Source organism: Phaethon aethereus, assembly GCF_964289735.1.
Source record: "Phaethon aethereus genome assembly, chromosome: Z".
NCBI classification, from domain to species: Eukaryota; Metazoa; Chordata; class Aves; order Phaethontiformes; family Phaethontidae; genus Phaethon; species Phaethon aethereus.
Genome location: NC_138577.1, coordinates 30,594,181 through 30,608,880, shown reverse-complemented (window position 1 = coordinate 30,608,880; position 14,700 = coordinate 30,594,181). Strand labels below are relative to the sequence as shown.

Sequence of the window (14,700 nt, the reverse complement as noted above, 5' to 3'; positions counted from 1 at the left end):
CTGGGATCCAAGCTTTATCCACCATGTGGATTGTAAAATACATAGGTCAATGAAAACACAGAAATAGCAGGGTTCAGAGACAGCCATGCCTGACTACAGCAACAATTGGGCATGAAATGAGAAAGCAAAGACTGCTGCCAGGGTCCCGTATCTCTATGCCAACAGGTTTGGATATTGGGCAGTTCCCCCAGAAATACAAAATCTTAGGTATTGGGACTAATTGGTTACTGTAGGGTGGATAAGGAATGTTTGGCTTCCCAATCAAAGAAATATTCCAATAATTAAAGACAGTCACTCACTTCAAGAAAAGGCTTGTCTTTTTCCTGTCTGTAGCAAATTTTAATGCTTCATAGCAATACCTTGCAGCTCAACTCATTGAATAGATTGGTGCTGTTGACTGACTACTGGATATATTTTTCCTTAAGCAAAGTCAGGGGTGAACCCAGTTATCAGGAGCCTTGGATTCCACTACTGTTGCAAGTTCAGTATATAAACAGGAGGTGTATTCTTGTTCTCTTTGACTCTGATTTTATTGAGGTCTTCAGCAATCTTGGTTTTAAATTTCACTTCTGTCCAGAGTCTCAGTGAAATCAATAATGAAATCCCTAGGGTACTTGGTTCAGTTTTTGTGGCATATCCCCTTTTTGGGAGGTAAACCTATTTTAGTAGGCATTAAAAATATAATATGTAACCTATTATTGTTATTGTGCTTTAGACTATTTGCTTCAACCTTTTTTTCAGAGTTCTGTTTGTAGTACTACTGTGTCCAGAAGAGAGTTTTAATCCTTTAGCAGTCCTTCATAGAGCCCTGAAATTATAAAAAAAAAAAAATCAAGAAGTATGTGAAATATACCGTTTCTGAAGGTGGGGAATGACAGTTGAGGGTAATAATTTGTCCCTGACAGTAACAGATGGGGGTGAAAGACCAGCAGTTTGCTTCCGCTTGATAAATGACTGTACTTTGGCAGCAAATTAGATGTCACACGGAATTGGCACATGGTGCAAGAAATCAATATTTAGTGTGAAAAGTTGAGACAATTAGTCGGTTGATCAGCAGGGTATGTGAAAACGTGATTTAATGCCTTGGATGTACTTCAGGCGATTTCAGCGGGAGCAGGTTTTGGGGCGGTCAAAGCTGCTGCGATCACTTGCAGCTCTTGCAGCAGCTCCTCGCACAGCTCAGATCGTAGGTCTGCAAGTGCGAGAGATTAGAGCGTGAGGCAGAAGATACAAATCCAGCTACGAATATTAGTGCAAACAGCTTGGCTTGCTTTCCCTCACTGCTCTTCAAGAGTCCTGAGCAAGGGTTGGTGGACTGGGTTCCTGTACGGTAACTGGCGGCCGGATCTTGCAGTCACTGTTCAGGCTGCATCATCATCTTCTGCCCAGCCTTCCATTTTCAGTGCTCTATTATTACCTGGAAGTACAAACCCAAATGAGATCTGGTGGATGTGAGATCTGATGGATAAGGACTCATCCAAGAACTAAAAGGAAATTATATGCAACTAGCCTTATTTCGTTAAATAAATGTGAGCTTAAAAATCCTAAAATACAATATGCTGCAGGACATTGCCTCTCAGTTCTTGTAGTTTATAATTGTTGCAAGTCAGATGTGAGTAGGAGAAATGTTTAACTATCACCAGGTTGCAGCTGAACTGTATGAAACTTGAATATGAATTCCATTTATGCAGGGAGAGGATGCAGCTGATATAGGGATGTATGCAGAATCACAACACAGTTCAGTATTCCAGCAGATCAGATGCAAGAAAGATAGCCTAACTTTGTGGAGACAACACATTCTTTATAAAAAGCACATAAAATTAGATATGAATCTGAACTAACCATGTGTTCAGAGCAAGCAGGTTTAAATAATTACAAGGAAAACAGTCACACTTTGCAGTCAGTGTCACTCTTCCAAATCTTTGTCACCATCAGAGGGCTCAGCAATGTTAGTAGAGCAGACTTCTTGTTCACAGCTGTCACACCAACTCAGCATCCTAGCAGGTATGGGGCTTGTTTTCACCTAGAAATGCATAAATTACTCTTGGTGGAAAAAATCACTATACTATCCTTGCACCCAGCTCAAATTTAAGAAGTCATTGGGCTGAATTGAGCCCTGGAGGCAGTGAATCTATCTTCTCTGATGTAAATGGAGTCATGCCTGTGTTATGCTCTCCCCATCACATCAGCTAGTTACAAGACTGAGTGATTAGCCTCTGCAGCCCCCAGCATCACCTGCAGGACTTTTCAGACTGTGCCTGGAAAGGGCTTTCTGAAGTTCTGCTCTCGCAGCTCAGTGCCTGGACATTATACAGCCATTTCTCCATCAAGTCTGCAAATAATTTTCTTCTTCCTTTCAGATATAGAACTCCAGATTTTTACAACATCAGAATTTGCTTTGGCAACTTTCTAAAACCCACTGCCTTGCTTAATGATGTACACTTACCTATTTCTCCAGCTTGCAATTTAGGTCAGCAGGAAACATAACCTCCTCTGATGGCCCCATCTCAATGGAGAAGGTGAATGCTCCTTATAATTTATGCAAGTTTTCTTCAGATAATTGATAATCTGCTGTAATAGGGGATCTTGATCCTTTCTCCTTGGTCTGGAATCATTCTTGCAATGTAGTGCCTTCAGGTTGACAGTGGGGATGTTTGGAGGCTGGTCACAATTACAGCATTATTTGACAATTTATGCCCATTGATCTTTGTGTTGAAAACAAGGAAAAATAGATTTATTCAATCAGTATAAGAAATAGCAACCATAAGGTGACCAGTCATCCACAACTCTAAATACTCTGTTGATAACATAGAGCAACCATGCTGAACACAAGGTTAACACGTCTTTTTTCAAGGACCAATTTGAAGTCCCCACTAGAAAAAAGTGAAACAATGAGCAGTTCGAAGTTATTTAAAATATATGGGCTATTGCATTACTGTTGGCTAGGCAAAAAGCTCCTTTTTTCCCAAAGGAGTTTATTGCTTTAAATATATCATGTCCAAGGGATATGATAACCATCTGATAACCTTCATCAGACATGGTAAATCTGAAACAGATGTAATTGACATGATTCATGAACATCAGATACGGCTTTCTAGCATAGTGACTGGCAAACCCCAATAATGAAGTCTTTCAGAGTCTCAGCAGCTCAAAGACTGTCCTCTATTCAGTGGTGAAGGTCTTTGTTGCGTTACTCAGGCCACTTACGTCTTTGCTAAAAGCATATTTTCTTCTACCAAATTAATTAAATGTAAAATAGTGTCTGATGTGCCCATGCTTTGACCTTTTGTGCTTGGATGCTTAGAAGTGAGTGTAAAACCACTCCTCTCTTCCCTCACCTTGCCTCCAAGCCCCCTATATACTCACATACATGAAATCCATAGCTCCTAATAGTTTTCACTCATCCAGCTCTTGCTTACCATGGATGTAAAGGCAGCAAGGACTAAAGCTTTTAAAATGTTACTATGTGTGGATATCAATAAACAGGGTATCGTCCTGAGTAGGAATTAAAATACACCAAGCCTTTTCTGCCATCTATAGCCAGAAATGTCAAGGAAGAAGGTTGCACTTTGCTGTTCCTCAAATGCAGCGTTGCCCTGTTGGGAAAATGTCTTTTCCTCAGTCATTGTATTTTTCTGTTAAAGATGTCTCTCAGCATTGAAGAGCAATCTCTAGGAATGGATGTTTTATGGCTCATTTTGGAGGATTTTTCTCCCCTCAATGTCCAGAAATTCTTCTACAAGGCAGAGGCAGCTGGGAGGACCTTGGGCATTGGAGCACTGAATGTTTCTAGCTGCAGAGAAATTTTTCACTGCCTAGTCATGGCTTGCAGGAAGTTTTGTTAGCAAGCCTTGCAAGTTGTGCCATCTGCTAATGCCACCCAGCACGGTGACTGGTGTAACATGGCAGTCGTGTCTTCTGACAAAGAAATGATACTTTATAGTTCTTTACAATGAAAAAGATGTTTAAAGTTGCCAAAGGGTTATATTTGCATGCCAGTTCAGGTATCAAACAGCCATCCTCTTCAAGGAGATGGTCTTGTCCCTTCACCCTTTCTGCCAAGAATTATCACAGGAAAGATTTGCCTGCTTCCATTATGTAGGAATGGCATTGATGGGAAGTGAGTGTTGGTGTCCATCTGAGGTGGCGGGAAGGGTTGATTGGAACCTCTCTGTTGAGTAGGTTGTTGCCTACAGCATGCCTCCCCATGGGCTGGTGTTACACAGGCATGTCCGGTAAGTAGAAGTGTGTCAGTAGTGATCCTTGGTTAAACAAGACTTGAAGGAGGTCTTGCTTTCTTTCCCTTGACATTCATCTACATTTTGTGTTTACACAATGTTAGTATAATCACTGTTAAAAGTGATCATTCTGCTATATTGGCCTGAAAAGATCAACTGTGCAAGTTAGAAACCTGCTCAATCACTTCTCTAGGAAATGTTACTGGCACCATCCCCATCTCAATAATCCCACTACAAATATCATTGATATTTGGCCGAGTAGGGAAGCAATAGGATCCTATGGCCATAGGAACTGCGATGATGCATGTGGAAATTACCCTTTAAGCAATTGTCATATGCTGTTTCTCCTCTCTGTTCTGTTTCTGCATCAAACAGCTGCCAAGACCCTTTATTCATATCTGGTTTTAATCTGAAGCTTTACTTAATAAAACCAGGGATGAGCAGATACTTAGATTTCTTCCAAACACAATTACTATTTATTTCTGAAAGTCGTTAGATAGGACTTTGACTTCCTGTCCAGAAACTGTGAGCAGGTAAAGTCTATCCACCCAACCACTCTGCACAACCTGGAATTTTCTTCCTTTCTTCCTCTGACACATCACAGAAATGTTCTATCAAATGTGGTAGAGATGGGTTACAAAAATCCAGTAGAGTTCATTTAAAGCAACCCCAATTTTCTACAGGAATCTCAGATTCGCCCACTCCATCTGTAGTTCAGCAAGTAGCACTGTCTTGCCAGATTGTGAAATGCTGTTGGTGCTTTCTGTTTGATAGTGATAGTTCATTTGTTTGATAAATCTGTTCCCGTAGAAGACTTCCTTTCATTCCAGCTGAGCATCTCAGGGTATCAAACTGGTCAGTAAGCATGTACAAAATGGTAAATAGTTTTGATAAATGACATATTTTTTTATTCCTCAAGCGGTGACACGGGGACAATGTTGCTGATACCAGCAAGTAGCTGCAAACTTCCCGAGTTTGACATGGGATGGGAGCCCACGTAGCTCACACGGTACCAGTGCTGGGTCCCTACCCTGTGTGATAAGCAGTAACACATGCTGATGCTGAGGAGTGGAAGGGGGAGGCAGTTGTGCGTCCAGCTCTGAACAGGCACCGTGTACATGGTGCAGACCTCTATGCCTGCCTCTGGAAACCAGTCTGAAGGTGCATGAACAATGCAACCACTGGGGCTGGGTGTCTGGCCCACAGGAGCACAGGCTGTAAGTAACCACCATCGTGCTGGTCAGCTGGAGCTGTAAGTCGTCCGGCCAAGTCCGTCCCAGCTCTACAGACACATGACTTGGAGCAGTTTCAGTGAAGTCCATAGTGGGTGCTTTGAGTCAGGTGGACACTATGCATCTTTGCATGTGGATAATTGCATTTCTTTTCTACCTGTGTGTAATGTGTTAATGTCTAATCATATGTGAGGCTTAGTCTGGCCTGAAGCAAAGTCTGTGCTCAGTGTCACCAACTATTAAGCGAGAAATTTCTGTGGCAACTGAAGGGTGACAATTTCTTTTGTTTCCCTACCTACGCTAAAGACTAGAGTCAACAAACACTGCTTAATCTCTTAATTTGAGGGAAATCTGCAGAATAACTAAAATATCAGATTGCAGAGCATCTTCTGAAGGAGTCTGGTAACAGAACCATCTGGATGTTTTATTAAATGTAGCCTTATATATGCATTCCTGCTTGCATTCCTGCAAGGAAGCAGAGCTATAAAAATAAATTTAATTACAAATGGTAATGCCAGAACTCGATGCTGCAGAGGGAGTCCTGCCCTCCTCTCCTTTTCTTAATATACAGTCTGTCTCTTTCTTTGAAGGGAGTACAGCAAAAAGAATATGTTAAGACAACTACGTTTCTTCAAAGGAATTAGATTATTATCTGCAAGTCTCTAAGGGCACTGTCATGGACAAGAGAGTAAACGGCAACACGGTCTCACATTTTAGGAACATAACTTTTTTTTTCGTTCTCCATCACTTTCTATCATTTTATTATAAGCTTTTATGCATATAAGCTCAGAACTTCCCGGGAGCAGAAGCGAAAGAGGCAGCACAGTGGGAGCTCGGTGGGCGAGGAGCAGGGCAGGAGGGGTGCAGGCAGGGCAGGGAGGAGGAGGAGGAGTCGGCAGGGCCCGCTGCCTGGGGAAGGGCTGCCCGAGGAAGGGCCGGGGGCAGCCCCGAGCCTGCCCTGAGGCGGGGGTGGTGTGGGAAAGGCTGGCTGCCCACCCTCCCACGCTGCCTCCCCTCCCCTCCCCTCCCGGGCTGCCCCTGCCCTGCCCGCTGCCCCGGAGCGCAGACCTCCGTTCAGCGTGGCCGTTCTCGGCCTCGTTCTTTCACCTTACCTCTCTTTACGGGGGATTTTCTAAGAGGGCAGATAGGTGACTGATTCGGTGTCCCTCGTACTTCCTTTCAAGCGCAATTGTTTTGATTGACTAATATTGCATAGAGCAGTTTGCTTGGAAGGGACAGCTCTTACGGTTTTTTGGACTAATTGCCGGTCTGGATTTCTGAATGACAATACGTCTGCTAATTAATGTCACTGCAGTTCTCACAGAAAGAGACCCTGATAAGAACTTGCCAATTAACATAAAAAAAAAAATGTCAAGAGTCCTGTTGTGTTTTTCTGGCATCCGCTCCCAGTCAGATGAATATCACTATTAAATACAGAGACAGACTAACTACTAAGCATGAAAGCCAGTGGGCTGTGAGGCTGCTCCGAACTTGCCCAGATGTTATTAATTCAGCAGCTAGCTGTTATTTGTATGCCCGTTCACTCCTGTTGCCTAACATCGCTTGCTACACTTCTTGTAAGCAGGAGGAAGATGAAGCAAGACGAGCAAGCAAGCGCGGCAAGCGTCCGACCATCCTTGTAGGGAATTTCTCGCAGTGTCCCAGGGTTAATCAATATGGGGGGAAAGCTTGAAGGGGAGTTTTGGCAGGGTGGGTCCCAGCTTTCACCTGGTTCATTGGGTGCGGCTGGGGACCTGGGCTCTGCATGGGGTGCTGCCTGGCTCGAGAGCACTCCCATAGTGTGTAACAGGGAGCATGCAGGTGCCCTGTGGGATGGTGTAGTGGTGGTGGGCAGCAGGGACATCCCTGGGCTCCTTTGCTTGTCTCACAAATTGTTCTCGATAGCTATGGTGGGCAGCACTGGTGTACAGCCCAAGTATTCACTTTGCTTCTTGCATGGGAAGTGTGCAGCCTGTGATGACTTTCTTGCTGCTGCAGCTAAGCCACTAATAGTTCCTGGAAAAGCCCATTTAAAACCACCTGGGTATGTTACAGGACTATGTAACCTCAGCTGTGTCTGTGGTGTAGGCACCCATGAAAATACAAGGAGAGGTGCTCAGCTGGTGGTGGTTACTCCAGTCCCTGATCTGCCCCAGCTGTGTGAGACCAAGGTGAGTTATAAGGACTCCTCCAGTCATGGGGAAGAGACAAGACCTGGTGCTGTTGCCAGTTTGTTTTCATTACTTTGAATTTTCTGGAAGGTGTTTCTGGCTTGCAGCACCATGTGCCGTGGGTGTTTCTGAAGACATAAGCAGTGCAGCAGTTGCTGTGGCTGGTGTGTGCTGCTCTGGGTCACTAGAGAGCTGTCGCACGGTGGGATGTACAACAAGCCTATGGAAAGTGCTGGGTTAAACCATGCTGCTTGAATTTAATTTCTGGGTTTTTTTTCTCTCTGTGCTTGCAGGTCAGAAGATTCTTCACCACAGAAGTGATGTCTTAGAAACTGTAGTCCTGATCAATCCCTCAGATGAAGCAGTTAGTACTGAGGTAAGTCAGAAATACTTCATTGGATGTGTCATAAAAGCTCTGTTATGTGGACAGGATGAGAGCAGTGAAACAGATGTAGCTGAGATGATTCTCGAATATCAGTTACTGCCTTCCAGCATAGTGACTGACAAATCCCGATACTGTCTTTCAGAGTCTTAGCAGACTAGGAGCATGTCCTAACTGTGGATGAAAGGACATGTTAGGAGCTAATATCATGAAAAATATCAGCCATCCCTTGATTTTTTCCCCTGGTTTCCCAGACTCCTGAATAAAACATCAGAGGCATAGGACAGAAATACAGCTCTGATCCCAGCACTCCTTTTCTCACAATGCACCAGATTTCCTTCTTGATGAAATTGAGGCAGCTGTGGTGAAACTGCATCTGCTTTTCTTCTGCTCCTCCATTGTTTGGTAGCTCTGGATGCCTATTTTACACATGAAAAAAGTGCCTGAAGGTGCCCTAAGACAAATTTAGGTCTTTGAGAAGAATTACCAGCTATGTGGTGGTGACTCTAGATTGATCTATCTGTCCTTCAAAGAGTATGTGACATGATCAATGGACTCTGGGGAGTGCCCCAGAAGCGGGCAGCCAATTCCTTATGAACTTGCTACAGCAAAGAACTGAGTATGTTGCTCAAAGACAAAATTGACAAATTTAGCTAGTGTGGCTGAATGTTGAAAAAATAGGGATAATTTCATTGCCAGCCTGTGCTGGGAACCACATTTTTTTGGGAAATGAAGCGGCTCTGCTTGTAGTGCATAGCAAAAAACCTGTTTTGTTACCAACCTTAAGTTGTAAACTTAAGTTATGTAGTAAACACAAACAGGAGGAAGGGCACTGAAACAAATGAAATTTCTTAAATTGTAAAAGTTTAAATAAGTAAGTCACCTTAGTTAATGGCAGCTCATTCACTACAAACTATACATGAAAATCTCTTACAAGGCTTTAGAGGTACTTGGTAAGGAGCAAGAGGTCCAAGTGCTGAGTAGCAGCTCTTAATACACTCAGACATTCAGAGTAAAAAGCTATAAAGTGTGTGTGTGGCAGGATGGAACAGCTGAAGGAACTGCCAAAAGTAGGCAAATGCCATTTCTGTTGCTGTTGCTCATCATACTTTTGATGGATGACCACATGGAAGAATATGGTCTGAGGCCTGTTAATGAATTCTGAACACTGGCTTTACTCCTTTGGCTCTGGAAGGTGTTTGGCTAAGTTAATTTCCTCTGGCTTGACTGTGAGAGGCAAGCTTTTCTTCACTTTCATCTTGCCAAACTGGTCACAGCCAGAAGTTACAAGCTGAGATTTACCTTGGCTGGCTAAGCAAGACTCTGACTGGACAAAAGCCAGAAAAAGGTGATAAAAGAGAGACAGGAGAATTAAATTGGAGGATGAAATAGACATGCTCTGCCCATTATGGCAAATAGAAAACTTAGTTTCGTATATCAAGACATTTCCATGCTGCATCTCGGGAGGCAGTGATATACCATGGAGCTCTGACTTCACCAGCAGAGGAATTTGAATTTGTCTGTTCAGGAAAAACAAAAAGGAGAATGATATTAAAACAAACTCCCTCTAATCAGGCTAGTAATAGCCATACTGGTGGTAGTCTGAGCATGGTTCTGCTCAAAGCTTCTGTCATGTTCTGTCAAATGCCAAAATACCTCCAAGAAGAGAGAGGCCCAAAGGGAGAGAGACTGTAGTTTCCTGAAGAAAACAAGTTTCTGAAACCCCCATGAACAGTTATGTCCTTCAGAAGACCCCACTCCGTTGTGCTCCCGCTCCTGTGACTGTACCATGAGTCTGGGAAACAGCTGATCTGCTGATGCACCTGTCTCTGTTCACACTTCATCTTTATCTCCCTTTTAACTGAGGCTACATCTTGCTATTCCTTCAAACAATTTGGAACTTTGACCAAGAGTAAAGCTGAACAGAATCATCACCTTGCAGTGTTTCTTCTGAAATGGAGTGGTCTTGAAATCAGGAGATGAATTTCTGTTCATCCTTCGGGAAGCCTTGGTTATACCCAGACACAGAATTTATGTGTCTCTTGAAGGTCTTCCATGTGTATTACACATTATGCTCTGTAATCTGCAAGCATTTATTTACTTTTTTTCTTGCCATAGTTTGCTAGCTCTGCAGAACATATTTCATCATCAATTAATAAAATAGGTTGAAGGAGAATTATGTGACAGTCACATATCAGTGATTCACAAGGCAGGAAATAATTTTGCTGTTGGAAAACCTGGTGAGCTTACACATAAGTTGGTAGGCTGCCCAGAACTGCTGCCAGCAACGAGAGAAAACATAGAAAAGGCAGCCAGTTCTTTTATGCTTTTAATACAGCTAGAACAGACAAGATTTGAGCAACATGCACCAGACAGCCAGCTGCATTTATCTATGTTTTTGTCTCTAACAGAAATAGATACACTCAATTCAGCAAGGATATTGCTGAATTTATAATTGTTCAGTGCAATTGGTAACACACCAGCACTAGCTTTGTGTTTAATTAAGAGGACTTTGTTCTGCTCAGCATCAGGGTCACTTATTAAATAAAATAACCTTGACAATGTGGTAGAGTTGGGATCTTCTTTCAGATACCTACTTTTCAGTGCCTCTTTTCTTCTTGTACTGAAAACATGAGTTGTTCAGCAGAGATTCAGGTCGAGCCTGCCTGACTCAGCCTCCCTGACGTGAGCGGAAATTATTTAGAACAACTGATTGCTAAACGATCAATATAAAAATTTGAAAGAATAGCTTGCTAGGAGAGCTGAGGTGATTATGTCATCTCCATGGAGATGGAGCTTGGATGCAATATCATGTGGAGCTGTTCCAGATGGACTGTGCTCATTTAGTTTAGTATGTGGATAGCCTTGTTCTGGAAATAAGTATTCTGTTTTAACTTAATCCCTCCTAAAACAGAGGAATTAGTGCACTTGAAATTCATACCTTACTGTAGGCTGGATTGATTTTTTTCAGTGTTGGACAAGACTTTTGAAGTATTTGCAAAAAATTCACTCAACAGTACAGAATCTTACACAGCTTCTGTTTAATTTTATTCTTAAATTTAAGTTGAATTCAGCCAACAGAAGTTGACTTAAGATATGGATTTCTCTTAGCATGCAAGTAAATCTTCCCCTGGGGTGGAAACAGTAGTTACTAGTAGCTGCAGTGAGGCTCAAGTAAAGTAACAAGCCTCTCCTTTAAAATAGTTAAGAGTTACTTCAAACAAAATGCAGAAGAAGGTTATTTCTCCAAGTAGGAAGCTCATTTGTGCCATCAGGCTTCCACTTAATTTACTATTGTGTATTGAAAAAGGTCTTGGGTTTGGACACTTTAAAAACTTGCAGTGTCCATAGTTAGTGACATCATGAGATGTAAATGGTGCATGTGACTGTATCTGAGTGCTTGAAGTTCAGGTTTATGATTATGGTGAAGCAGAATTGTCCTTTAACTTTGCAGATGATTCAGGTTACAACAGAATGACAATCTAAATGTGCCACTTTTGTGCGTGATTTGTGGCTGTTAATTTTCAGTGAAATTTTTGCAACTGAGTGGCAAGTAATGCTGTACTCTGGGAAAGAATGGCCTTCCAAAAACTGAGTCTGACACATGTTGTCCCTCATTAGCACGCAGTACAGAGTTTGCCAAGGTAGTCCTGATACAGTGCTATTAAAATTCACCAAGAGTTATATTCAGTGAATATCTTTGTTCATTGAAAATATTATTTTTACATTCAAATTTTATTATGTTCTCCTCTTTGCTCTTTTTTCAATATCATTAGTTCGGTTTATTCATCAGAGCTTCTCTCTAACTGCTTCTTGTCCCTCCTTTTTTCATTTTTGCACCTTTCTCATTGTCTTTTTGTAAACAGCACGATAACTTGCTAATTTTTTAACAGTCCTGGGAGACTCTTCTGCAAAATATGTTTTAAATTAGGAGAGGTAAACTGCATGTTCTCAGTAGAATATAGAAACACATGATAACTCCCATTATTGATTTATTTCTCTCCTTCACCCTAGGTGCGCTTAATGATCACAGATGCTGCAAGACACAAGCTCCTTGTATTAACTGGACAATGCTTTGAAAACACAGGAGAACTCATACTTCAGTCAGGATCCTTCTCGTTCCAGAACTTCATTGAGATCTTCACAGATCAAGAGGTGTGTTCTGAAATTGTCATGTGATGGCAGAGGTTTCTAGAAGACTAAAAATGGCCTCTGTGTTAGAGTTAGCAGCAGCAGGCTGATGCTGATGCTCTTTACTCTTCATTATAGGCTTTCTTTCAAAGCATTTATTTAATTTGCTTTAGATTTGATGTAAATTGCTTAACAAAAGAATTAAACTTTAATTTGGGAAATTAAAATGTAACTTGCTGAAACAGAAAATGAAGGAACCTTTTGACAATAGAAGGAGATAGTGCTGTGTTTAAAATATATAGGTTGTTTATGAAAGGTACACACACAAAGCAGTCAAATTGATGTTGACACCAGGTTCTTGCCTGGTGGCAGCTAAATAATAAATGACACATTAAATAAGACAGAGGCTGTCTATTGGAATAGCTGTAGTTTTTTGCACCACCTACCTGCTTGGCTTCTTTACTATAGTGTTTAAAATTTGGCCAGTGAAATCTGAAAAACTCGTGATTTTTACATACCAAGAAGACAAGTATGAAGTATACCAGTATTTAATGCCGTTTGTTTCATGACTTACTATTTTCCTGTCTTGCTTAATGTATGGTGTCTGAAAGCTCCCATAGGGCAGGAACAAGCTGTCACACAATGTGGCTGCTGTGTAAAGTATATATTTAAATAAGCTATATGGCTGCATCCCTAGGAATTTAGTTTCCAAAATTAATTAGGAGCATGTCAGTGGAGTGAGATTTGGAAGTTCAGTACTGGAAAAGCAAAAGTTTGCATGAGCTCTAGAATGACTTTATCATATCCATTTGATCCTATTCTCAAAGACTCCTTGTTCAGCATATGGTTGTAGGGTGGCGGAAAGAGCTGGATTCCTGTTCTCTGAAACATACGTGACACTTAAAACTCACTGGCAGTTCGCAGAGTTACTTTTCTATGAAATTGCATGCCTGAGCTCGTTGCTCCTACTACATGCAGAACTAGGGGCAAATCCTACCATTACTGTTAGGAAGCAAAATTGTTGACTGGAAAGTGGAAGGGTGATGGGTGGCCATGAGTTACAGCTGCCGAGGGATTGCTGCAGTGGTGGGCATGCAGGGCATACTCCTGTGGGTATGAGTAAGGCTCACTTGGCTCATCTCTGTAGTTGGCAGCAGGATCATCAGCCAGCCAACATGGTTCTTTCAAAGTCTTGGCTTCCAGGTTATTGTTTCTGAAGCCTTGGCCTCTCAAAGCTGCTACAAGATTTCACAAAAGCAAAGAAAGTCCGCATTTGCCATACTGCAATCTCTGTATATGACATTTTTTAAAGGGTCCTATTATTGGGAGATTTTTAGGTGTTCTACAACTTGGGGAAAAAGATTAGAAAAAAGGGCTAGAAAAAAGTGGTTAGTGGTTTTCTAAGTGGTGATTGGAAGAAAGAATTCCTGTGCTGTCCTGACCCTGGGGGACTTGGCACCGTTAGGTTTATGGTTGGACTCGATGATCCTAAGGGTCTTTTCCAGCCTAAATGATTCTATGATTCTGTAAGCATGTAAGGTTTGATGAGTACTTTGTGGAGTTGGTGCTTCTGGCCTCTGCCTATTTTTACTTCACTGGACCACACTTAAACTATGGTCATGGGATGGTCTTAAAAATAAATAAATACCCTTTGGGGGATACTCTTATGAAGTCTAATTCAGAAATCCATCTGTAGCCTGCAGAACTCCCTGTGGGCAATGCCTAAAAGTGGTTGTTTTCAACTTCTCCCATGCCAGAAGATTAAAGATGTCCTGTTCCACTGCCTCTGCAACAACAACTAGCAGAGGAAAACCTTTCTTTTTACCTTTGTGGTCCAGGGTAGGACACAGTCTTGAGTTTTCTCTGAGCAGCTAACTTCCTGTTTGCCTTCACCAGATGTGACATCTTTAAAACTCGAGAATTATTCAACAGATGTCTCTAAGTGCTTGAAGAGATGATCAGGTTCACCCATATATTTCTTTGCTCCCAGAGTGACTTTGAATCCAGAGAAGAAACAGAGCGTTTGCATCTCTCTGTTTATCAAATAGTGTAAACAGTGGAACTGTTGATATCCTTGGTGTCACCATTTGAAATGCAAACCATTGAGGCCTTTTCTGGGCCATTCCTGAACTTCCTATTCCTAGCAGATATGATCTATGTCTAGAAAAATTTTTCTGCAACTTCTCATTCACCTGTGCTACCAGTGGCTTAGCACTGCCTGCATTATGTGTGCCGACTTTTAGCAGCAAAGAAAGTCAGAATTTAGGAGTATGAAGCAGAAATCCAAATATTGTATAATATAAACTGGAGACGGGGGACTAACCCCAAACCTTGGCCCAGTATATTCATTAGCCCAGATATGATTTTTATATCTAGCCAGAAAATTGGCCATGCATGAGAGAGTTGGTACTTACGTTTTCTCCTTATGCGTGCAACAAATTTGTGTTTATTCATCCAGAGGAAGTGATCTTTTACTACTTTTGTCTCTCCCTAATAATGTGTTCTCAACCTTGACCAGAGACATAGCATAAGGAGTACACTTGAGA

At 41.9% G+C, this 14,700-nt stretch overlaps 1 protein-coding gene across 2 annotated transcripts in view; it reads left to right on the top strand.

Annotated features, from left to right (window-relative positions):
* The window catches only part of MAP1B (microtubule associated protein 1B), a gene marked incomplete at its 3' end in the record, with an annotated part of 75,975 nt that overhangs the window by 50,174 nt on the left and 11,101 nt on the right, over nt 1-14,700 (top strand). For both annotated transcript variants that reach the window (XM_082013258.1, XM_082013257.1), the window contains exons 3-4: nt 7,935-8,017; nt 12,038-12,178. In XM_082013258.1, the coding sequence (XP_081869384.1) occupies nt 7,935-8,017; nt 12,038-12,178 (224 nt within the window). The remainder of the gene's footprint in view (nt 1-7,934; nt 8,018-12,037; nt 12,179-14,700) is intronic.